Source organism: Lissotriton vulgaris, chromosome 1_1, assembly GCF_964263255.1.
Source record: "Lissotriton vulgaris chromosome 1_1, aLisVul1.2, whole genome shotgun sequence".
In the NCBI taxonomy this organism is placed as follows: domain Eukaryota; kingdom Metazoa; phylum Chordata; class Amphibia; order Caudata; family Salamandridae; genus Lissotriton; species Lissotriton vulgaris.
Genome location: NC_141685.1, coordinates 672,564,094 through 672,588,418, shown reverse-complemented (window position 1 = coordinate 672,588,418; position 24,325 = coordinate 672,564,094). Strand labels below are relative to the sequence as shown.

General features: G+C 44.5%; 1 protein-coding gene across 3 annotated transcripts in view; it reads left to right on the top strand.

Annotated features, from left to right (window-relative positions):
- The window catches only part of CDC14A (cell division cycle 14A), a 541,681-nt gene that overhangs the window by 171,802 nt on the left and 345,554 nt on the right, over nt 1–24,325 (top strand). For all 3 annotated transcript variants that reach the window (XM_086954444.1, XM_086954436.1, XM_086954453.1), the window contains one exon: nt 5,691–5,783. In XM_086954444.1, coding sequence (XP_086810570.1) covers nt 5,691–5,783 — 93 coding nt within the window. The remainder of the gene's footprint in view (nt 1–5,690; nt 5,784–24,325) is intronic.

Here is a 24,325-nt window from a genome sequence, read left to right as displayed (position 1 = left end):
GAAGATGAGGAAAATAAGTACACCAGGTTTTATCCACCTTAGATTGTATTCAAGGGAGTGCAACCTACACATGGAAGCAGTGAAACACTAAGGACCTTTTTGCAATTGGGTGAATTGTATTCGAGACCATCAAATAGGAGCAGGATCAAGAGTGTTCTTTTATCAATTTAGTGGTTATTGTTTGTGCAGTATAACAAGGGAACATGGAGCTCTTTGGTGTATTTCAAGGTTCTTAAGTAGAGGTTTATCCAGCAGAAGAAAAAGTTATACTGACAATACGTAAAACATTATTCCTTCTTGCCTGGAGTATTTTATGTCCATTGCTGCAGTCTTCATATCCAAAAGGCTCTCTCCAGCTAGACACTGTTCTGAAGGGAGGTACAAGGGTGATGGAAGGTATCTGACAAATATCTATGTAAGGAGCTGAAAGTATTAAATCTGCATAGTCTGTGACAAATTGGGGAGAAAAGAATGATTAAGGTGCCTAATTATGATATATAGGTCTTTTACGAAATGTAAAGATGGGGATTTTCTACTTCTTGCAATTTACTGAAGAAAAAGAAAGGAAGAGCGGATCTGGCAAGTAGCTATTGTGAACGTACGTCAATTAAAGTTGTTTTTAAACCCAAACTGGACCCTTTCTAAAATTAGATGGAACGTGTTGTGAATCTAAAAGCTGCCTAACTCCCTATGCATCACTTCTCCACATCCATTTTTCACATTACCATCTATCCTTACCTCTGTCCAGGCACATTTATGTGAGCCTTTTCACATTTTCCATTTTTTTAGATGTTGTCTACTTGTTTTCTCCTAAGTTTTTTTTTTTTTTTTTGAAAACCTTTATTTAACATTTGCACTCATATACAAACCTGGGCCTACAACCCCCAGGGCTGGCCGCTAAGCAGTTCAGTACAGTATCACAGTCAATTTCAGAGCAATTGTCCCTGGGGAGCATAGTAACTCAAATTACCAAGCACAGCGGTTGTGAATGCAATTCGATGCGACAACAGGATAGGAGGTTTTCATTTTTCAATATAAAATAGAAGGGATCAGGTATCATACAGTGTCTCGGATCACAAAAAGGGGGGCTAACAGAAAAAGATGTGTCCATACCAAGTTCGCTACCATGGAAATCAACGGCATTTAGGCATGCAACATCAGGATAAACAGCACATTATTAATATCTACACCATCATTATTGTCCGCCCCACAGCACCAAGGCCCTGGAGAAGTCAAGGCACAGGTGTAGAGATAAGGATGCAAAGAAAGCCGAACCCACTACACTAACCCGGAAAAGGAAAGGAGAGAAAGACTAGAGAAGAGAAGAAGAAAAAGAGGCCATAGAACAAAGATAAAAAACGAAATACCCACCCCCACGCCCCCCCACCCTGCACCCCTGCAAATGACTACAGCCACCCCCCACGCAGCGTGCCTGTCGCCCAGCAACCAGAGCCCGAAATATAGAAGAAAGGGAAAGGAAAGAAAGGAAAAGAAACCCCACTCGAGAGGGGAAATCGGAGGAGGGCATAATACTACGGACTCCTGGTCTCCTTCCCCCAACATAGCCAACCCTGCCCCGGAATCCGTTAGGACAGTAAATCAATCCCGTCCACCATAATCCCACAACGAGAAACCCAGACAAGAATCTCAACCCGGGCCCCTTCGATCAAATGTACTGAGGTCGGTAATTAAGGGAAGTCCTTTACACACAATGTCACATAAGTCGGCATAACAGGAGCGCATAGATGTAGGTTGCTGGTACCACTGTCTCCCCTCCCCATCTCCGAGGCCGAGCTTCATCCCATCTGCCATCTTGAAAGACCGGTGGAGGAGGGGAATCGACACAGTCCAAGACAGCATACAGTACAAAGTAGATGATTCCGTAATGGGGACGGCATGTAAATGTTCCGAGGGGTGCAAAATCGAAGGTTTCAACGGTTCAATTGGGCGTCCAGGCACATTCCAGTCCGGTAAATCCATCACATTAGGGGCAAACACTGTTTCCATCGCCGGGTCTAAATACACCTCCGAAGCAGCCATTGCAAAGTGGGCTGGCTGCCGGGTCACAGGCGTCGAGTCAGGGTCCGGTCTCAAGCCTGTGATTTCATCCATCGCAGACAACAAGTCTCGAGTCCGGGCTTTGATGGTGCCCTGAAACGCCATAAGTGCCTCCAGCACCGTCAGCAAAGACGGGCCAGGTCGAACCCGCTCCGTTAAACTTATTCTGTCCTCAGGCATGGTGGTCCCCACGGAGAGGCGCCTTCTCCGGGGCAAGGTTAGGCGGAGCAGGAATAAGCTGGGAGGGAACGGCGGTCAGCGAGCAGTGGTACGTGGCGAGGCACCGACCCGGGGGGATCGGCGATGTGAATGCCGGATCCCCGGTCAGGGACCCAAACAATACAGTACCGTGCGTCACTCATCGCCTCACCTGCTATAGGGCACCAGGCAGCTGATGGTACCAGGACAATCGAGGAAAAAGTTCGAGTGAACCAGAGACCGGGCCCAACCGCATTCAGCAGCCCGTTGTTCAGCTCGGACCCGGCAGGGCCAGCACTAGAGATCCCGTCTTCCCAGGTGGGTTAGGCCTCAGTACGGTCCTCGACGTATCTTCGCTCCATGACGGCGGAAAAGCTCCAGGACCACACCACTGGAGTGTGGGACGGATCACCCACACGGATCCGGTTCAGGTGAGCAGGATTATCAACAGGATAGTGAAGCATATCAGCGGAGCCGGGAGACTATGCGGCCATCTTGGTTGGTGTCGTAGCTCCTCCCCTTTTCTCCTAAGTTTATTCATGGGTTGCTTGTTCAGAGTATTTGTGTACGTTGAAGCAAGACTTCACCATGGCTCCTTGTACAGCATGCTGACAACTTGGGGAGTGCTTTGTAAAAATAAATGTAGCTATTCGCTCTCACTCTTGCATAAGAGTGTTAGGTCGGTTTACAAAAGATCATTACAGCTTCCTTAGATGTAGGGATTGACTAGGTCTTGCCAAGATGTAATGCATTCAATGTGTATTGCACGTTCACAATGCCTTTCAATCTCTGGAACTCATTTAACTTATAGTCTAAGGAATGATCTGAAGCGGTGGGGCACTGTTGAATCGGGTAACTCCATAAAAAGAGAAGGACATCAGAAACCATGTCAGGCTAGTGCCTGAAATTTTTGTAACTGTTGAGAAAGGCTCGCTCTGGCATTTCCCAGACAAGCTGGAGGTTGCTTTCTGAGCAGGACGGACAGCCATGAGACAGCCATTCCCCTCTTCTAATCACAGCCTCTTACACTGTGAGGCTGCTTAGAATATTTTTCCCTATGGCTAATTTTGGTTTTCAGCCCTGCCTGGATTAGAACAAATGTATTTACTTTACTTTGCCAAACCTCAATGCTAAAATATCTTAAAGGGATAATTCTGGAAATATCAGTACTATCCATTGGTAGCCCAGATGGTTGAAAGATCTGTGAATCAAAATAATTAAGATGTAGCATTTTCATTCAAAAGCAGGTCTAGTTGTGTGCGCAGTATTTTGTCTGTATGGTATTGAATTGCACTGAACACGTTACCTAAACTAAGAATAAGTACCCTGGGATTCATTTGTCACCACCACCACTTCCTTTACTTTAGAGGTATTCAAACTTAAAAACTTATAGCATATTCAAGATTTTAAGAGAGGTACAGGACACAATATTGTGTTTGATTTACAAAAAAAAAAGTTTTTAAGTCTTACAATTGTGGTATAGAAACAATATACATGTTTTATGTCGCAAAATTACTGGAGATTACGCAGTGCTCACAGTGAACAAATATTTATAAAACATGGAACAAGACTCTGAATAGAACCTAGGGTTGCATACACATTTTTGGGAAATAAACAGAAGTAGAGATCCTATCTGCACATATACACTATCTCCTAGTGAACCCTGTAATTCTCGAAAGCAACGTAGGGATGGGATATTGACGTTTCGACCTGTGACACTTTTTCTGGTCTCATCTGGACATGTCTTCCATCTAAAGTTCCCTAGACAACGTACATCTTGGGACCTTCAAGAAATCATCCATTCAACATTACACATAGAGAAATTTTAAAAAGGACAAACAATGTATTTTGGGCTGCTGTATTTCCTTAAGGGTCCCGCCCGTAATTCCAAACTAATCAGAGTAGATACACCATTCCAACATGTGTCAAGCTGCCAACATGTTTCTAGAAGGCTCTCTTTAAATGTTGAATATATCCGGGATCAAATAAGTTTTCACACCTCTAAACTATAGTAAGAGGTGGTGATAAAATGAGTCCCACATGACCATTGTTTGGAATGTGTATATTTGTGCCAAGCAGCAAACCATGGCTGTCTGACTTGTAATACCATTTATATAAAGCTTCTTTTACCTCTTGTGAGTTACAAAGCACCACAACTGGCAGCCGCCCACTTCTATGGAATCTCCTACAGATTCCCTGTTAAGTAGGGAAGTGTGTATGTTCAGGAAGTACTATTTTCCTTGGGGGAGTTACAGTTTAACACATGGCGGTCTTCCAAGGGACCCTTCCCAGTGATTGTTTAATCAAATCATTTTTTCTCTGTTTGCAACTCAACACATCGTGACTGCGTCGTGTTTTTGCAGAAAGGCACCTGCTCTCTGGTAACGTGAATGTGTAAGGAAGCGATCGCCATTGTTGCTCTTCGCCCAGCTCCCCAAAAGAAAGTTGAGAATCTCATTTTTTAATATTTTGTTTCCACATAGTTCATCGGTTTAATTAGAGTTCATTATTAAGCATGTAGCATTCACTCTGGCATCTGTCTCGCAATAATAATGACACTCTTGTTGGGCTTGTGATGCTCCAAATAGTGATATAACATATGTTATCCACTAAGTCCTAAGCACATGACTTCTGGATTAAGTTTTGGTCTCAAGTGAATGCATTTTTCCTGTTAATATTTCCTTTCAATATTTAAACATGTTCTTAGAAAATGTATCGACAGATTGGATTTCCTGTTCTTGTGGAAACAAACTAATTGACTTACTGTCATTTGTAGCAGTTCAACAAATTATAGTTAATTGGAAAGCCGCAGCGAATGTTAATTTCTAAGCTTGGTGGTTTGCTGTTTGGCATAATCATTAGTTAGATAATACTTATGTTAACACTTTATCTCTTGTTGTCAGAAAACAAGAGCTATGGCTTCCAGTAACACTATTTCTAAACAAATCTAGTTCACTAGCATTATGCATAGTCATTTGTACTGAAGACGTTAGTAAACCACTCGGAACTAATGTTTACAATTCTGCTAGTTATATGTTTTATTGGATTACCTCTTCTAATATTTTGTATATCTGCCTTTTCATCATTAGCACTGATGCTTCATATTTATACTACAATATTAGACTAATCTCTTCAAATGTCACTTTTTTGCTGCCCCTTTCCCCCCCCCCTTTCTTTACTTTACCTTCACCAATTCCATTTGTATATCCATAGAATTGCTTCTAGTTTACTTACATCTGTATTGAAGGGTTTATTTTTTTAGGTATTTTATTTTCTAGGAAACAATGGATTGCGTTTTTATATGTATTATGTATGCCTCTAATAAAGCTTCAAACTCCCAAAAATGTGTAGCTGCTTCTTGAGAGACTGACTGTTAAAGTTTCTCAGATAACAAGTAACATTGACTATTTTTCCTCTCCTTTTTTCTTCAACAGTCATTTAGTTTATCAAAGAAGAAAATTGTTCACTATACCTGCTTTGACCAACGGAAACGAGCCAATGCAGCTTTTTTAATTGGTGCATATGCAGTAAGTATTTGCATAAATTCCATAACTTTTGTGTGGTTAACATGTGTATTCTGTGTGCTTACACTCCCTTGTGTATTTATTGGCTTTTTCTTTAAACATTTTGAAGCAGATTTTATTGACCACTAGCTGCCAAGAACAACGAAGATGATACTTGAGCATAGACTTTTAATTCACAGCAACTGTTTTATTAGCTGTAATAGTTGGGCCTGCCTTTTTACATTGTGTATATCATTCCATTGCTCTAAGTGAGGATCACCCCACTCAACCATTCTGATTCACATTTTACATAGACTTGGTGCCAGAGTTTAAAGACCAGCCTCTTGTCCAATGTATGTATGTGGTATTTGTATAGCATGAACTTAGCCGAAGACAGCAGAGCGTGTATAGGGTCCAAGATAAAGTCATTGAGTGATAAGAAAGATAACTGCTTTGTGGACTGTTATTGCATTGTGATGTAGTGGTTGTTAAAGATGTGCGACCTCAACTCATCCCTAACTTGAAGCAGCGTTGAAGCAGGCCCATGGATGTTGTTCCAGATCCTGGGTGCATAGATTGAAAGGGTGCCATGGGCTACCCCTCCAAAATAAAGTATCTACCTGGGGCTTTGTCCCACGGATCTCACTGTTGGGAAAACTCTAATCCATAACTCTAATCCATAACCTAATAAGTACACAACACACCACACCACTCTATTTAAATCACATGCATGTACGAGACTCATCTGTGTACATCCATAGGAAGTTCTCTCAACAGCCATGCAGTTCAGATATCCAGTCAATCTTTGCCTACAATGATTCCTGTGATGAAAAATTGCCAAAAGGTTTTCAAAGCTGTGCCGATTAACACAATTTGTGTAAAGTTCACCTACCAACTCTGATTTGATAGCTCTTCAGAGCAGTGTAAGATATAGTCCAAGTCAATATACTATTCTCAGCTCATTTAACAAATTAATATGCCCTGAGAAATACTCTCCTTTTCTCTGTATTCATGGTTTTATGTCTATTGGCTGCCCATACCGATGTCCTTGCACCATACTTTTATATTCCTGCCTGCTTTTGAGGCAATTTGAAGATCAACGAAGGGAAGTACCATTATGTAATCTTACGAGGGCCGCAAGACTCATGCAGCTATATATTTTGGACATTATGTCTGTAAGAAATTGCAGTGCTAGTTGAAGGGGTGGGACAGTACATCTTGCTGGATAATCCCAATCCTTGTCTGGGTAAACCACAAATGTCACTAAATAAACCTGTGCATAAGTCCCTGATGGTTTGGCACAGAGGAGTCCGGCTTAAGGTAGAGGCAGTGTGTAAAGTATTTATGCAGCCCTCACACATTAATAAAGTATAAACCGAACACAAACATCCCAAGACAATTAACCCTGTTGGCTGCTGCCGATGGCCATTGGCCGACGGCAGCACTACCTCGCTGGTGCTGCCGTCGGCCAATGGCCGACGCGACCGCACCCGTTTTTTAAAACGGCCGCACTGCCGCAAAAAAGCAGAAGCAGGCAAAGGGTTAAAGAGTAAAGTTTAGTAAATAAAATGACACCAAAACAACAAGAATCCAATAAGTAGAAACGGAGTTAGGAATTTTGCTCTCTCCCCCGGGTTACTCCATCCTCAGAAAAGATAGGCTTGACAAAACTGGAGGGGGCCTAGCCATAATCTTTAAAGATGAACTCCAACTCTCCCTTGTTCCGAATTCGGATTGAGCCACCTTCTAATAAATCGGAGTATGTTCAGGGCTCCCTTCCTACTAGACTTCATAATATCTACCATCCCCCTGGGGACCCCTGCCCTTTGTGGAGGCATTATCTGACATGCTTTCCCAAGCCTCGATTTCCAACTCCAAAAACCTCTTCCTCAGTGATTTTAATATTCACTGAAACAATAAGGATGACCCCTCAGTTAACATCCTCAAAGACTTACTTGACAATACTGACTTGAATCAACTCTGCATTAGCCAACACATTTCAAAGGGGCCACTCTTGATGCGATCATCACTAGCAAAGATCTGGCTTCTCTTTCCGCATTCTCCCTATTGACTGGTCTGACCATCACCTTATCCTCTTCACGATTAACTGCGCCAACCCCGCCCCCCCCCTCCTGTCCCCTAATAACAACAAACATAGAAAGTGAACCAGAAATCTTCACCTTATTCCTCCTGGGGATTTGGAGACCAGGATTAAAGAAAAACTTCAATTTATACCTCCCTCACAAAATGCCAATTAAAACTGCATAAAAAAACCCTGCCAATCATGGTTTAAAGCTGTTCTCAACAATGAGAGACGTTCTCTTAGGCTGATCGAACGCACGTGGAGACAACACCCCTCCCCCCGAATCTAGCTTTCCTCAGAACCGCGAGGACTAACATCCTCAAAGAAAAGGCCGCCGCCTTCCGCTCTCAACTTGACCGGACCAAAAATCGACCCAGGGAACTTTTCAGCATTATCAAAAATCAAACTGCTTCTGCCCCCCCTCCAAACTGTTGGCCTCTATCGAAAGATGTGATGAAATTGCTAACTTGTTTCCGTTAAAATGGCCAAGATTGATCAATCCTTTGCCTTCTCCCTCCCTTCACGCTGCTAATCATCCCTCGTTGACCTCCCTTCCAAGTCTCCTTTTACACCTATGCTCCTGCCTGACTCTGTTCTTCTCCCGCTCGCAGACGACCCTCCTGAACATTTCCTCACCAGTGTACAGCTAAAAAATAATGTATCTTGGCTTAGCTTTACTCTTGTTACAGAGCGTGAAGTCCTCAACATCATCACCAAGCTTAAACCCTCCTCTCATACCTTTTGACCCTCTTTCTGCTAACCTTGTTCAAGATTTAAAGCATATCATTGCACCTTATTGGACCACCATCATCCACTCCTCCTTGGCAACTGGGTGTGTCCCTGTTTCTCTCCAACATGGCCGAATCACTCCTATCCTCAAAGTGCTACTGCCGACCCTACCGACCGTAACAATCTGCTTCCCATCTCTAATCTTCCTCTTCTATCCAAGGCTCTCGAAAAATGTGCCTTGCTCCAACTAAACAAGCACAATGACTTTCTGCCTTTTGGACATATTATAGTCAGGCTTTAGAAAGGGCTGCAGTACTGAAACTACTATGCTCAACATTGTTGATGACATCCATCACTCCCTCGATAAGGGGTAGGCATCCATTCTTCTTGACCTCTCTGCAGCTTTCGATACTGTTAACCACTCTGCCTTACTCCACACCCTCAAAGATTGTTTCGGCTTCAATGGTCTAGTCCTAAAATGGTTCACCTCCATCTTTCAGCACAGAACCCAACAAATTAAAATCAGCAGTTGTCTCTCTAAACTTATTTCTGTCCCCCTGGGTGTCCCCCAAGGTTCTATTTTCTCTCCCTCTCTATTTAACCTCTTCATGGAACCCCCCACCCCTCATTCTCAAGCAAGCAGGTATCAACTACCACCTCTATGCTGAAGACACTCCGCTTTACTACAAGATCAATTCCCAAGCTGACATTCTGCACATCAATGAAGCCCTGACTAAGATTTAACACTGGTTCCAGCACAACCACATAAAACTTAACCCTAAAGAAAACAGAAGTCATTCTCTTCGCTCCTAAAAACTACCAGCTCCCAGTCCAACTCTGGATCTCTGACCTAAAAGCCCTCAACTGCTCTTTGTCCACTTCTAATTCGGTTAAATCCCTTGGAACCTCAGCCTTTCTCCTCACATAAAAAATACGACCTAAGTCGCTCTCTTCACCCTTCTCCACCTCAAGAAAATTAAACCCTTCATTCCTGCTGATGACTTTAAATTAGTTATTCAATCACTAGTACTTTCTAGATTGGATTACGGTAATGCCATCCTCTCTGGAACACCGAAAGCTCACTTAGCCCCAATCAAATCTGTCCTAAACCTCGCGTCAGGACTTATTTCTGACTGTAAGCGGTTCAACCACATCTCCCCCATCCTCAAAGAACTCAAATGGCTTCCCATCGAAGGCAGATCCACTTGCAAGGCTTTATGCGTAATGCAAGCATTCTTTTATCAGCACACCACATTGTATCTCTCAGACGAACTCCACAAAGCGGGTTGTGCTAGAGAAATGAGGCGCACAAATAATTTTGTGCTAGTACCGCTCTTGGTAAACCAGAAAGCTACCCAGTCACACTCTTTCTCTGGGAATGCTCACACTATCTGGAACTCACTCCCCAAAGATCTACGTTGCAACCCCTCCTACCTCCGCTCCAAAAAAGATCTCAAGCAGCACCTTTTAAACAAATTCTGGGGTCCTTAATCCTGCCAACAATCTGGTTTTCACAACCTGCCCATGAAGGTTCTATGTTCCCGCCACTTTAAACCTGACTTACTCCCCCCCCTCTTCTGTTCCTTTCTTATACTTCCACCCTCTCCCTACTAGTTCTCTTATATTCACTGCCTACACCTTCATGCTTTCACCTCTCCCATCACCCGCCTCACTTCCTCCCCCCCTCAGCCCTAATCACCCAAGCTAGTTTAATTATTCAAGATCGGTTATTGCCTAAATGTATTCCTTATTTTTGTGTTCATGTAATTATGGTTCTTGACATATTGTTATTATCATTGTCTTGCATCTTACCTCCTCGTAATAATGTTATACTGCAATTTGTTTCTCCCCCAACCCTTGTAAAGCGCTCTGATACCTTTGGATCTAGCCAGCGCTATATAAATCTGTTTAAATAAATACATAAATAAAATAAATAAATAAGGTTAAAAATAGTGCCAAAAAGCGGGGGAGGAGCCAAGATGGCGACCTGATCAGACGTGTAGTCCCTCGGCTCCGGAGACCGTCTCCTTCTTCGCGACTATCCTGCCGGCGATCCTGTTTCTAGAAGGCACGACGTGGAAGCTGACATGCCCAGGCACCCTGCGGTGTAATCCTGAGGCTTGTGACTTTCTGCAAGAGGGAGCAATGTCCGACTGAAGTTTGCGGCCCGCAGCGGACCTGAGTCCGGGGCCTCGAGTGGACGCTGTGGCCGGCTGCCGGGTGATCGACACCGGGCGTCGGACGCGGCTTTGACCCGGTCGGATCATTTTCGACAAACGCGGCCGAATTTGGAACGTGTGCTTCTTTGGACTGCAGGTACTGCGTTGGTTGTGCCTGGTGAACTATCCACGGAGATTGCATAAGTGCGGATGTCCAAATCGCGACTGCGGACGAGGGCTTGAACACTACCCTGCTGGCGGCGGGAGGCCCCCGATCTTCCTACCCCCTCGATGTCGGGCGGAGCGGCTTGCTTCTGGGGCGCTGTTTACGGCCTCTTTTGGACCTGCTTACTGCCTTTCCTAGAGCTGCACGCCTTTAGCCAATACTAGCGGCCTTGCTTTACTTGAGGTTTTCTTCAGTGGTGTTTACGAAGTGCACAATGGAGGGCAGCTCCGGAGAGACTGTGTCATGGAGTGATGGTGGATGTGTGGTGCGAGGCGACTTGACCGGGGAGGCACATGGAACTGCTCGGGGTTATGGAGACCTATTGGCGGCTATTGTCTCCCTTCACTCCGAAGTGCTACACTCTGCTAAAATCCTGATCGACAAGGTGGACGTTCTAACAAGTGATCGTGGATGCTCTAAAATGGCCGCCTCGTTAGACAGTAGCGAGATTCTTTGTTCTACGTCTGACCGCGACAAGATGGCGGCGTTGCGTAGCGGTGCCTGCGCAGCGACCCCAGACCCCGGGATGCCTCTTGCTACTGCTGTTTATTGCCCTGGCCGAAATGGAAAGTGCGGTCTGCAATCACGGCGAGTGTTCTATCCCAGCATTATATACCCATCTACCCGGAGATCGCTCCAGGAGGGGCCTGACACTGAGACTTTTATCCTTGGATCGACATCGCTTTGTACCACAGACGTGGCGTACTCCTGGCCCAGCTGGTTCTCATTGACCTTGTATGTACGGGACACGGTTGAGTGCTCCAGTCGATGTTCCCCGTTTGGACTATCGTATACATCTCCTGGGCTTCTCCGGGTTTCCGTGGTTAGCAGTTGTGGCGGAGAAAGAACGGGACAGGGGTGAACATTTCTTATTATGGTCTGGAGATCTCCTGTTGCTGACCTGGGCATGTGGGTGGTGTGTCGCTGCTCTTGACTGTGCTATGTGTTGATTCTGGTACTCTAATTCATCCTGATTTTACTGCTTCATATCACCGGGCTTCTTCCTCTGTGTTATTGCTGGCTTTGCGGGATGGTGGGGCCGAGGGACGGGTGGTGGGCTTCTCCCCACCATTCTTTATTTTTGAGAGTTATAGATTAGGATTCTTTTCTTACTCTCTATATTTCGGGACTCCTTTTACTGGGCGACCGGCACATTGCTAGGGGGGGTTGGGCCGTAGCCAGCTGCATTTGTGCAGGGTGGGGGGGGTTTTTTTTTTTTTTTTTAGGTTCTATGGGCCCTCTATTCTTTTTCTTCTTTCTTTTTCTGGGTTTAGACGTTTTGCATGTGCGATAGGCAGCGAATCTGGCATTTTATTACAGTTCCTATTTGTCAATCCTGCTCCTATGACGCCAGATCTAACTCGTTGTTCTTCGATATCCTACTTCTGTCTATCCTACAGGAAAAATCTAAAATTATACCTCATTATTCCTGTTAGATGTCCTTAGTACCCTTTATGTTGCAATGTACTGTCCTTGCTAGCCCTCGGGCTCGTTGCTGTATTGTATGTGGTTTTTGTCAATAAAGGTCTTCCAAAAATAAAAAAAAACAAAAAAAAAATAGTGCCAAAAAGCATTAAGCGCCAACCATGGTCATCTGTTCGCGCTTGACCTGGACAAGGGCATGGTTTAAGGGCAATCGTGGTGGAGCGTGGATCGGATACAGGGACCAGGTTTGTCCATATGAAAAGTTTTACCTTTGGACTTTGTCCCCGGAATAGAAGTCAAAAATCCTCAGCAAGGCAAGTTAGCAAACTGTGGCCGAAGAGGGCTCCACACTGTGTGATGGTTACTGGACAAGGTCGCTGCTGGACAAGGTCTTGTTGAAGATGTTGACCTTTGGCGAGAAAGCTCCAAGGGAGAGAAATTGATGTTCATGCCCAGAAAAGGTCCCTCGCCGTAACATACTAGCCAGAGCATATACTTTTAATCATATGCCAAAAGCTTTTCTTTGTATCCTTTTGGACACATTGTTAGTTGAGTGGTCATTCGACTATGTGGGAGTAGACTAACACTCCAACCCCTGGAACCTAGTATGATTAGCATTGGGTATAGTCATAGGAACACTCCAACCCCTGGAACCTACTATGATTAGCATTGGGTATAGTCATAGGAACACTCCAACCCCTAGAACCTACTATGATTAGCATTAGGTATAGTCATAGGAACAAACCTATCACAACTCCCAGTCATTTGTCTCTGTATGCATAGGAGCCCTCCAAGGATGTGAAACCCTGCCGTTTGGACTTGTTAACAAGTTAGACAGCTAGTGGTTGCTAACGTGAGGTGCCTTTGAGTCCTTTACATCACATTTGTTGTTGTTTCTTCTTTGATTGAAAAAGAGAGGGCTGCTCTACCTTCAAACAAAATACTAATTGGTCATTGGGGCTTGGCGTGATCTGTAGGAGACAGCTGGCATGGGCATAGCAGTTATGCATATAGGGTGCATTAAATAAGGTTTTTTGTGTTGTGAAAAGTCACGGATTTTGGGAATCTTCAGGTGGAATGCACCTTTACACCAGCCAATGATCCGGGACCTTAGGATAGCACTTAAGGGGTAGTGGGGCAACCAAGACTCACTCCAGCGGGGTCCTAGGCAGGTCCAGTTGGAATTGCTCAGCTGGGACTGCGGGGAAAGTCCTTTTGGAGCTTGTTGTGTCCCTGTAGCCAAAACAGGAGGCCAGCTTTATGACCCTTGAACCCTACTTCTTCGTCCCGAGTACATGAGTGAGAGCAGGTACAGTCTTAAACCGCAGGTCCAGAAGTGATCTGAGGAGGGTACTGCGAGTGTCACATTCATCCCTATTGCCATCCTGTGGGTTGAGGAACTCATGATCACTCCCTAACCAATGGGATAAAAGATCCCGGGGTGGCCCAACCCACTTTTGAAGCACTTCCTGAATAGTTTACTGTAAACTATCCCACAGTTCTCCTCTCTAACTAAATCCAGCATGTCAGAACCTTTCTTCCCCTGGTCAGAGCTCCCTGCACCCACCGAGAGGTGTGTAAGTGGAAATGGGCGCAAACCCTCCTTTGTAGCCACTCCAAACTAGTTCTGGTACACCTCCCACTGGGTTGAGAGCTAAGCTGACTAAGAAGACAAAGGGGGGCAAGCCTAGGTGTCGGCCTCATCTGCCGGTGACAGGGCTGGTATTCTTTAAACCTCAGGAATGGCTTTGACGCAGCCCCAAGGCCATTGCTCAAGGAGTAAAAACACCTCTCCACACCGAACCCCTTTTGTCCACTTTCTGGGAACAATCCACACGTCACCACAGAAAGCCATTCAAAGTCAGATAACACTGGACAGTGAAAAAGTCACATTTGGCGTAGGCAGCATAGTGACAACATTCTAAAAGTGCCATTTTTTAAATTGTCATATAAACTCCAATGTAGGAAAGTAGGATCTGTTTTTATGGTTAACCCCACTTTTGCTGGTGTCTGTTTTCTGACTGGTCTGTCTGGGATCCTGCTAATCGGGACCCCAGTCACTGCTTCCTCCCTAAATTTGGTACTAAGGTACCCAGGGCATAGGTACACCAGGGGTCTCCCATGGGCTGCAGCATGTATTATGCCACCCATGAGAGACCACTCAAACTGTGACTACAGGCCTGCCACTGCAGACTATGTAATTTGGTGCTACCACCACTTACAACAGATATGTTTCCTTATATCTGAGGTCGCCTAAAACCTATGTCACACCTATGGCAGTCTCTTCAGTCCGGAGGGCAGGGTGCTTGGTTACAAGTGTGAGGTTGGCCCTGCATGAGGAGCCCCACTCTCCAAACCCCAGAGTCGATTCCCCAGGCTTCATGAGTGTGGTCAGCCATTTAATACATATAATGGGAATCAAGTCAATAACGAGATGTCTAACCATATATTGGCTACACCGAAACCAGTCATGTTTGGTATCAAACATGTTGGAATCCTACACCTACTCCAGTGTTGGAAGTAGGATCCCATGTACTGGGGGCCTCCTCTAGGGTGTCCCCTCTGTATTCCCAGTACCAGCCTTTCAGGGTCTAACAACAAGCTAGTGCTGCTGCCGACAACAGACATGATTCTGCCCTTCTGCTGAGCCAAGCCCGAGCAGAGGAGGGTAGAATAATAGGTTGTGTGTGTGGATGTGTGTGTGTTTATAAAGACGTTTTAGCTTTCAGAAGTAAGCAGCTCCAAGGCAGAACGCCTTTCTGTATAACAACTGTATCACATGTCGGATATTGAACAACGCAGGGTGTCACATATCTAATATCAACCAGCATGCCTTTGATCGCATTAATTACTGTATTTAATGCAAGGCACAGGCAGTCACAGAGTTCTATATTAACGTCAACAGAACACGGCTGTCTGATAGCAAGGTCCGAGGAAATGTGTTCAAACTAGTGGATGTGGAGACAAACCGGGAATGATGCATGTTATCACCTATTTAAATGGCACTCACCTGTGGAAGGCACCTCGAGAATGGTGTAATCACTGTGAGTGCTGTGGGTCTTGCATATCAAGGTGTACAAGATATCTATCTAAGTCTTCAGCTACAAAAGCAAAGTAGAATAGGAAACCCGTAAAAAATGGTAAATTGCTGTCCCATTAGCTAGCATTCTTTTGTTTTCTGTAATGAGGAATAACGAGAGCACAAGATGACTATATATACAAGCTACTTTCACCCGATGTTAAAGATTGTGGCCTTTGAGAGTCCGCATTTTTAATGATCGGTATGCTATGATAACCGTGGCAGGCAGTGGTAGGATGCACCAAAATCGATTCGCCAACGCCACAATTGTAAGGTAATTTAAAAAGACAGTAAAGCTATTATACAATTATGCTTACATTTACCATTGTTTTTTCCATTTCTTGACATCAATGCATGTGTTGCGGTGTGCAGCAGCGGTCCTGCAGAATGTATTGTTTGCATGTATTTGCTGTTGGCCATATTAAGTGTGTCGTAAGTCACTCGATGCCTTTGTGTTACCAGAAGCCATTACGATCTACGCACTACGATCGCTGGGTGTGGTGGGCACTTGCAATTTCCTCGGCTCACCTTTGGGTCGTATTACCACCCATCGCTGATGCTCAGTGGCGTGAGTAGGTGTGTGCGCTGGGAAGACGAGGCAGGGACGCGCTTCTGGCACATTGCTGCACAAGAGAAACTAGGGTTTGCACCATTGAAGCGCTGTGAAGATATACCCCAGAAGTCCACTCCCGCCCCGACATTAGGACTCTGGCTGAGTGGGCGGCTGTCAAAACTGTAACGTAGAGAACACTGTCTGTGCAGCAGGGGGTGGCGCCCCAGCGGAATGCGCGGGATGTTTATATCGATAAACTGCAGGCTAAAGCACACGAGAGACTCCCTGAGAGCTAGCTTGGTGACAGTACGGAGTGCTAGCAGAAGTGAACAGCACAAGCAATATGGCCGTATACAATGCAGCGATCGTAGTGCGTAGCGTATGCCACTCTTGTGTACATGCCGGAGCAACAGCTCAGCAGTTTCAGTGGGTGATGGGTAAAGCAAGCACTTGGATATAGCCTTTCTCTTTACGTAATGTGACTTTGTGCGAGTTAAACTAACAGCACTTAGCAGCAGAATAAGGGTGGCAGAATAAGCCTGTTTAGAAAGTCTTAAGGGCATTCTCGTTTAAAGCAAGGTCATTGAGTAACATTTCGTCAAACAAGACCTGCATGGGAAGTGGGGGGCGGCCGGGAAACTGAAAGTACGGCCGGCCGGCTGGCCATGAATAATTTTGGGAGGAGAAGCCGCAGAGCGCACGCTGGGAGAAGCCCTTTGATGTGGTGTCACGGAATGGGAGGGGTGGGGGGGGAGCAGGAGGTGAGCCTGAGAGTGGCTGAGGCAACATTGGAGGGCAGAAGTAAATGGGTACCAGAAGCTAGAGAACAATATAGATGGTGCAGGGAGAGCAAACATGCAATAGCAAGGTGGAGCTTGAGAAGGATGCAGACATGAAAGCAGCGTGGGTTGGGAGAGCGCATCGTAGAAGGGCGCAGGGGAGAGCCACACTGGCGAGACAAGGCAGGGAGGGAGAGAAGAATTACTAGGTAGGCAGATAAATAAAACGTGCGCTTTGGCGAGCTAAAACAAACAGAAACATGCACTGGAATATTCTGCAAAGCATCGAAGACAGTCAAAAAATATCCACGGTGCACATTATGTGGTGGGGCAAGCTCGTATGTGGTGTGCGAGGCGGGCAGAAAGGACGGCCGTGGGAGGTGGGAGGGAGAGAGATGCTGATGTCAGATTAACTGCGTAGCGGATCTCTTTCAAGTAGCTCACGGCCTTGAGGCCGTGAAAGTTAAAGCAATTAGGGGGGAGGTGGGAGGGAAGCTGATAGGCAGAAGGCTCGGGCAAGCTCGTGCACGAGGACGTGCACTTCTCGAAATCCACTTTTTGGGAGCCTTTAAGCCGCAGAGCGCACGCTGGGAGAAGCCCTTTGATGTGGTGTCATGGCCTTGCGGCAGTGAACAAATGCAAGAATAGAGAACAAACGGGAGGGGTGGGGGGAGTGCACGCGCATTGTGAGAGGGGGAGCAGGAGGTGAGCCTGAGAGTGGCTGAAGCAACATTGGAGGGCAGAAGTAAATGGATACCAGAAGCTAGAGAACAATATAGATGGTGCAGGGAGAGCAAACATGCAATAGCAAGGTGGAGCTTGAGAAGGACGCAGACATGAAAGCAGCGTGGGTTGGGGGAGCACACTAGGGAGAGCGCATCATGGAAGGGCGCAGGGGAGAGCCACACGGGCAAGACAAGGCAGGGAGGAAGAGAAGCATTACTAGGTAGGCAGATGAAGAAAACGTGCGCTTTGGCGAGCTAAAACAAACAGAAACATGCACTGGAATATTGTGCTAAGCATCTCACACTGTCAAAAAATAACCACGGTGCACATTATGTGGTGGGGCAAGCTCGTATGTGGTGTGCGAGGCGGGCAGAAAGGACGGCCGTGGGAGGTGGGAGGGGGAGAGATGCCGATGTCAGATTAGCTGCGGAGCGGATCTCTTTCAAGTAGCTCACGGCCTCGAGGCCGTGAAAGTTAAAGCAATTAGAGGGGAGGTGGGAGGGAGGCTGATAGGCAGAAGGCTCGGGCAAGCTCGTGCACGAGGATGTGCACTTCTCGAAATCCGCTTTTTGGGAGCCTTTTGAGAGCCTTGGGTTTAAGTAGTGGTTTAGCTGCATTAGACTCGCATACTCATTCCTGCGGAATGGAGTAGGCGAGACCTAAAAAACGGGTAATTAATATTCACTCATGAGTGGGACTGCATTGATACATCACCCTCTGGCACTGTATGAGTCAGTACAGCGACTACAGAAACCATGGTGCTTATATATCTTGATAGTTACAGTGTAAGCATGGAGGTTCAAAAAGAGGCGGTACAAGTGTACACACGAATAGGATTTCACATATAAGGGTACTTGAGAATCACTTAGATAACAGAGTAGGAGGAGTTGCATAGTTGCTGACATCAGTTAAAATAGCCTGACAGTTAAGTCTGTAACAGGTGCATTCTAGCAGCCACAGGTTTTTCTGATCATACATTGCTCTGGCTCAGTGCTGAAGGAGTTAACTGTAACTGATGACTCAAGCAGAATATAACGGTAGGCAACAGCGAAGACGGGAGAAGCACATGACGAGCACATGGATAACTAAAAATGGCTGCCATAATCAAAATGGCTTCAGCTTTTGCGAACAGTGATTTCTGCTAGTTTCCACATACTTGCCTGTTTTACATTTGAAATATTGAGTGTATTGTGTTTGGATCCTTGTAGGAGATATACCAATATTTTAGTGAGTGTGTTTAATAAATATAACTATTTTTAGAATTACACAGTGTGGGAGTGTTAAGCAGCTTGTTTTACCAGAACTAATCATATAGTGTAGGTTAATCGAGAAAGAACCACACAGTGTAGTTATAACTACCAGGTGACCCAAGTACATAACCTTGCTCTGCCCTATCTGGCACTTTGTGACTTTGATAGCGATTCTTACCTTTTGCAGGGCCTCCAGAACATTTATTAGGTGGACCAGGTGATCCTCCCAGGTGGAACTAGAGACAGCAATATCATCTAAATATGTTGCACTACAGGCTTCCAGACCTGTGAGAACTTTGTTCACCAACCTCTGAAATGTGGAAGGCTTATTTTTCAAAGCCAAAAGACATTACAATACATTGATAAAGCACAGTAGGGGTTGAAAAGGCTATCTTTGGCTTGGCATCCTTAGAGAGTCTGATTTGCCCCTAGCCAGCAGTCTTTTCAAATGTACTAAGATACTTGGCCGAGGCTAGAGTATCAATTAGCTCATCTGCCATAGGAATTGGTTAGGCATAAGTCCTAGTGACTGCATTGAGGTATCTGTAACCCACACAAAACCAAATCTTTCTTACCAGAAGGACTACTGGACTAGCTGAAGGACTATTTGACGGCTCAATGACCCCCACTTCTAGCACATTTTGGACCTCAGTCCTTATGCAATCTCTGACATGGTCAGGCTGTCTGTAAATGTTATTCTTCACAGGCAGACTGTCAAATGTGTCCACTTCATGGGTGCACCAGGTGGATTGACTGTGAGTCCGAAAAAAAACACGTGGGCAAACTGATTGAGGTCTCTCCTTCAATCTGCGTGTTGCTGGTCAGTGACCCTGCCTGCCAAGGCTACTCCAGCTGACCCATCAGCAGGGTCCTGACAGAGGAGGTCAGGGAGAGGGTCACTCTTCATCCTGTCCCTCATCATTGGCCATGAGCAAGCGCCTGTCTGCCTTATCAACAAAAGACTTTAGGTGGTTCACATGAAGTTCCCTGGGAGGGATTTTTAATAGTACCTAGGTCAACCAAATACGTGACCTCCCATTTTATTTCTCATGAATAGTATGGGGGCCACTCCACATGTCCAGGAGAGATGCTGGGGCCACAGGCTTCAACACCCACAATTTCTGTCCAGGCTGGTAACCAGTCAGAACAGCCTTTTGATCATGCCAAGCTTTCTAAAGCTCCCGGCTGGCCACAAGGTTTTTGCTGGCCCTCTTCATGTCCTCAGCCATACTTGAACGCAGACCAAGGACGTAATCCACAATGTCCTGTTTAGGAGGTCTGAGAGGCTGCTCCTAGCTCTCCTTAAACAGACACAATGAACCTCTAACTGGTTGCGCAAACAGAAGTTCAAATGGGTTGTAGCCCACCCCTGTCTGAGGAACCTCCCTGTAGGCAAAGAGAAGGTAGGGTAGTAAGACATCCCATTTTTGCCTGAGCTTCTTTGGTAACCTCATGATCATACCCTTGAGGGTCTTGTTGAACCTTTCAACAAGCCCATTGCACTGTGGATGGTAGGGTGTGGTAAACTTGTAGTGTACCCCATACTCTTTCTACATGGCAGTGATGTAACCCGACATGATGTTTGTACTCTGTCTGTTAAGACCTCCTTGGGGAACCCCATTCTGGAAAAGACTCTCTGAAGGGCCCTAGCCACTACTGGAGCTGTAGTGGTCCTAGGGGGAATAGCCACTAGGTACCTAGTGGCATGGACCTCCACCACTATGATGTAACTGTGTCCAGATGCTGTTGGAGTGTTTAAGGGACCAATAGTGTCTACCCCTACCCTCTCAAAGAAAACCCCAACCGCTGGGAGTGGAATTAAGGGTCCTTTGTAATGCCACCTGACATTACACTTGCTTGGCAAGTGACACAGGAGCGACAAAACTCCTTTTTGTCATCAGACATGTGGGGCCAGTCAAAATGAGGGCGAAGCCTGTCCCAAGTCTTGCTTTGCCCAAGATATCCTGCAAGGAGAATATCACCTGCTAGGCCTTGAGAAAATGTTATTTTGTGAAGTTCCAATGACAGTGTAAAATTGCACTACTGGCTGAAACGGCTGGCCTGGAGACATGTTTTACAGTGCTATTTTAGTTTGGTGGCTCAATTAGTGCTGCAGGCCACGTGTTGCATTTAAAGTACAGACCCTAGGTACATGTAGTACCATCTACTAGGGACTTATAAGTAAATTAAATGTTCCAATATTCAAATGATATCAAATGGATTCAGTTCAACATGGCACAATCTGGGGAAATACCTTGCAAAAGATGGTAATTTCCAATAGTGTCAAAGTATATTTTTATTGTAAGTGAGTCAAACGTGTGTCTGAAGTGTAATTAATGGTAAAACATGTCTCTCACAAACCACAGTAAGCTTTCAGAGACAACTGACTGAAAGGGAATTTTGTTAGAAAGAGCATCTCCTTTAGTTAAGTTTAACTTGCTGGTCTAATGCACCAACAAGTCTTCCTTCAGATTATTAAGCACCCTTTTGGTAGCTATCACCTACAGACGTTGATTTGCAGTGCTTTTCTAACTGTCTGGTAATTCATATTGAAACGGGTTTCTTGTTTGTTAAAAACATGGAGACAGTTCAGTAGTGTTATAGGCAGATGTTTCCTACAGACTTGGTTATGAGTTCAAATTCCTACGGTGAAGTTGAAGTGACTGTACAAGTGCAAATTATATTTATTTTGTACTGAAAGGGACATTGTCCCTATATTCAGGTTGATAATGTCCCTCATTCAAATAATCCTTATTTCTGGGGGGAAAAACCTCTTTCATGGAAAATCCAAGTCCAACCACTGCTAACGTACTGAAAAATTCCAATCTTAATCGGTTGCATCTGAGACAATTTGAATTTAGTAATCCCCAACTATTGAACTACTTCCATTATAAAAAAATTATAAAACTGTATGTAATTATTAAGTGCAACTATAGTCGAGAAACAAAACATTTGATGGACATTTCACGGATAATGTGAAGAAATGGAAAAAAACCAGGTTAAAACTATAATTTGCACATGCACACATCTGCAACATAGGAGACTAGAATCTTGAATTGGGAGTCAATTGCACACAAGAACATTGGGCTGGTTTACGAAACTTGTGTAAAAAGGGTGTGATGGGTCAATCCTGCAGAAAATAATGTAAGACTGTTCAGTAACCCTGAAATGATGTAGGCACAAAGGTAACGGGCCCTAAATATGGTGAAAATATAGTAGAGAGCAGTATTATTGTGTTCTTGGCAAGTCAATGATCTAAACTGGTTAGAAAAAAGCATAACAAAATTAAACATTTTTAAGAATATAGATATCAACAATCAACTCGTTAATTATATTCAGTGAATTAGGGGGACATGTACAGATAAACCATGAATTCGAAATTTGTAAAGAATCTTTCTATATCATTGTGAATAATGAAAAACAAAGAATAGCAGACAGCTGCTCACAGACAAATGATTTGCCCTAGGTGTAGAGTTAAAATCTGTGTACAAAAGTAATGCTCTTCATGTTACCTTCGCTTGATAATATCACCTCGGATTAAACATAAAAGAAAAAGCACCAACTGTAACTATTTAAATATAACTAAGTTTGGAAGTGCTTTACCTGCTCATAATTGAGAAGAAGAAAAACGAACCTACCATGGTGCTTAGAAGTCCACCTGAACCCTTTGTTAGGTGTAATTACTTACTGTCCCTGGTTCAGGGTAGTCGGACAGCCCGTGTAGTCTGTTTATGATTGGAAGTCCACAGGGGCCTCAGCCCTCAGAATTTTATGAAAAGGAAAAAAATATTTTTTTAGCTCATACCATAAGCATGAAACTAAAGGACACACTCAAATATGTTAACACTAATATTTGAGTAGTTTTAATTAAAGTTTCCACAACAAGCTATTTACTCCTTGGATGATAACACGCCATTGAAAAACACCTCTGACACCATTATGTCACTAGTGCAAATAGTAATTCTCCGTGCTGTCTGGTACTTGACTAGAATATCTTGAACCATCTCAAATTGACTTTTCAAGTGGATGATTTTGATGCCTTTGGAACCCTGAGGTAGTCATTGCTTACTGACATGTACTACTAGCAGTGTTTCTTTACTGAATGATCAAACTATTAATGGTGTGCACTTGAGTAACAGTCTCGAGTCTTCAGTCATGAAGGGGCTTAAAAATAAATCGGCATAGTTGGGCACCCTGGTTTTCTGCAAGCTGTTTTGGAGTTGGGGCCTAGATTTGTGTGTTTGTTACATTAGAAGTATGGACTCTTACCATTTTAAATCCCACTTCCTGTTGACCTCTTGTTGTTTTTCACCTGGTTTATTCAGTGAAAAAAGTAGATGGCTTTAGGCACTATTTGAATGTTCTTGGTGTCTACAGAAATTATATTCTCAATCATGCCGACTGTCCAGTTGTGTTATCAAGAGAATTTGTATTTGCTTAGCAGGTCTCTCCAATGTGGCAACCACCCCTCGGTGGCGTTACATTATCCTACTTACAACTTTGCCAAAGCCTCTGTTCATGGGATGTTTGACATGAAAAGTGACTTCTGTAGTTATCATAGTCTCTGGGGCTTATGTGGAAAAACCATCTTCATCTCCAGACGCTTGACGCTTCAGACATGTATAAAGTGAAACTTGGGTACCTAGATCATTTCATGTTTCTGTATAACCATGCAAGCCCCTCTGATTTCTTTTCAAGCTTATTTATTTATATTTAGGAAGTCCGTCTGTTAAAGATTGCAGGGATCGCTGTTAGCATGAGCTGAAAGTAATTTTGTACTTGGCAGACCTCTAAGTTAGCCATGTGCTTTCTCCCTGTTCCAGAGCATTGCACATGCCCAGAAAGGCCTAGCTGGTAGAATGCACTTACTCCTAGTATACAACTTTCAGGCTATTCTTGCTGATGTATGGAGAAATGTCTCTCCTCCCACTTAGTTGAGCAAGAAAATTTTGTACAGCCATATCAGTCAGTAAGCATGCTGTTATGTGCCAGGACCTCCCCTTGGTTTTATGCTGACTATGTAACCTATGCATATATAAGACCGCTGTTCTCTGTACTCCTTAGAATGCCTCCTACAGTGGCCTAAGGGTACTTTGTGACGTAGTCTCCCTCATCTGAGGTTAATAAATGTTTTCTTTTTATTACAGCTTTTGTGCCAGTCTTTTCTTTGTTGGTTTAAAAGGACCAGGTGTGTCAGTGAGAACCCCTTAGGAGGTTTATATTTCTTCACTTATTCATTACAAGTACACTATGCAATTTGGTAGTATATTGGCATGACTGAGTCTTTTCTTGTGTACTGCATGAGGACTGTGAAAGGCTGAACGTGTTCAAGATTTCTGTTTCCTAATGGATTATACATTGTTATTCTCTGAGGGATTCATGCAGTAATCAGGACACGAGAGTATGTTCTGTTGCTTTCCCAAAATAATCTCACTTTTTGATCAGTAGGACTGGCACTTAACTCAAGTTCACATGCACTCCTTAGAGATCACTCTCTAGATGACAGTTTAAAAAGTAGTGCCCTCTTTGATCATGCAGTCCATGGTGGCACTGACAC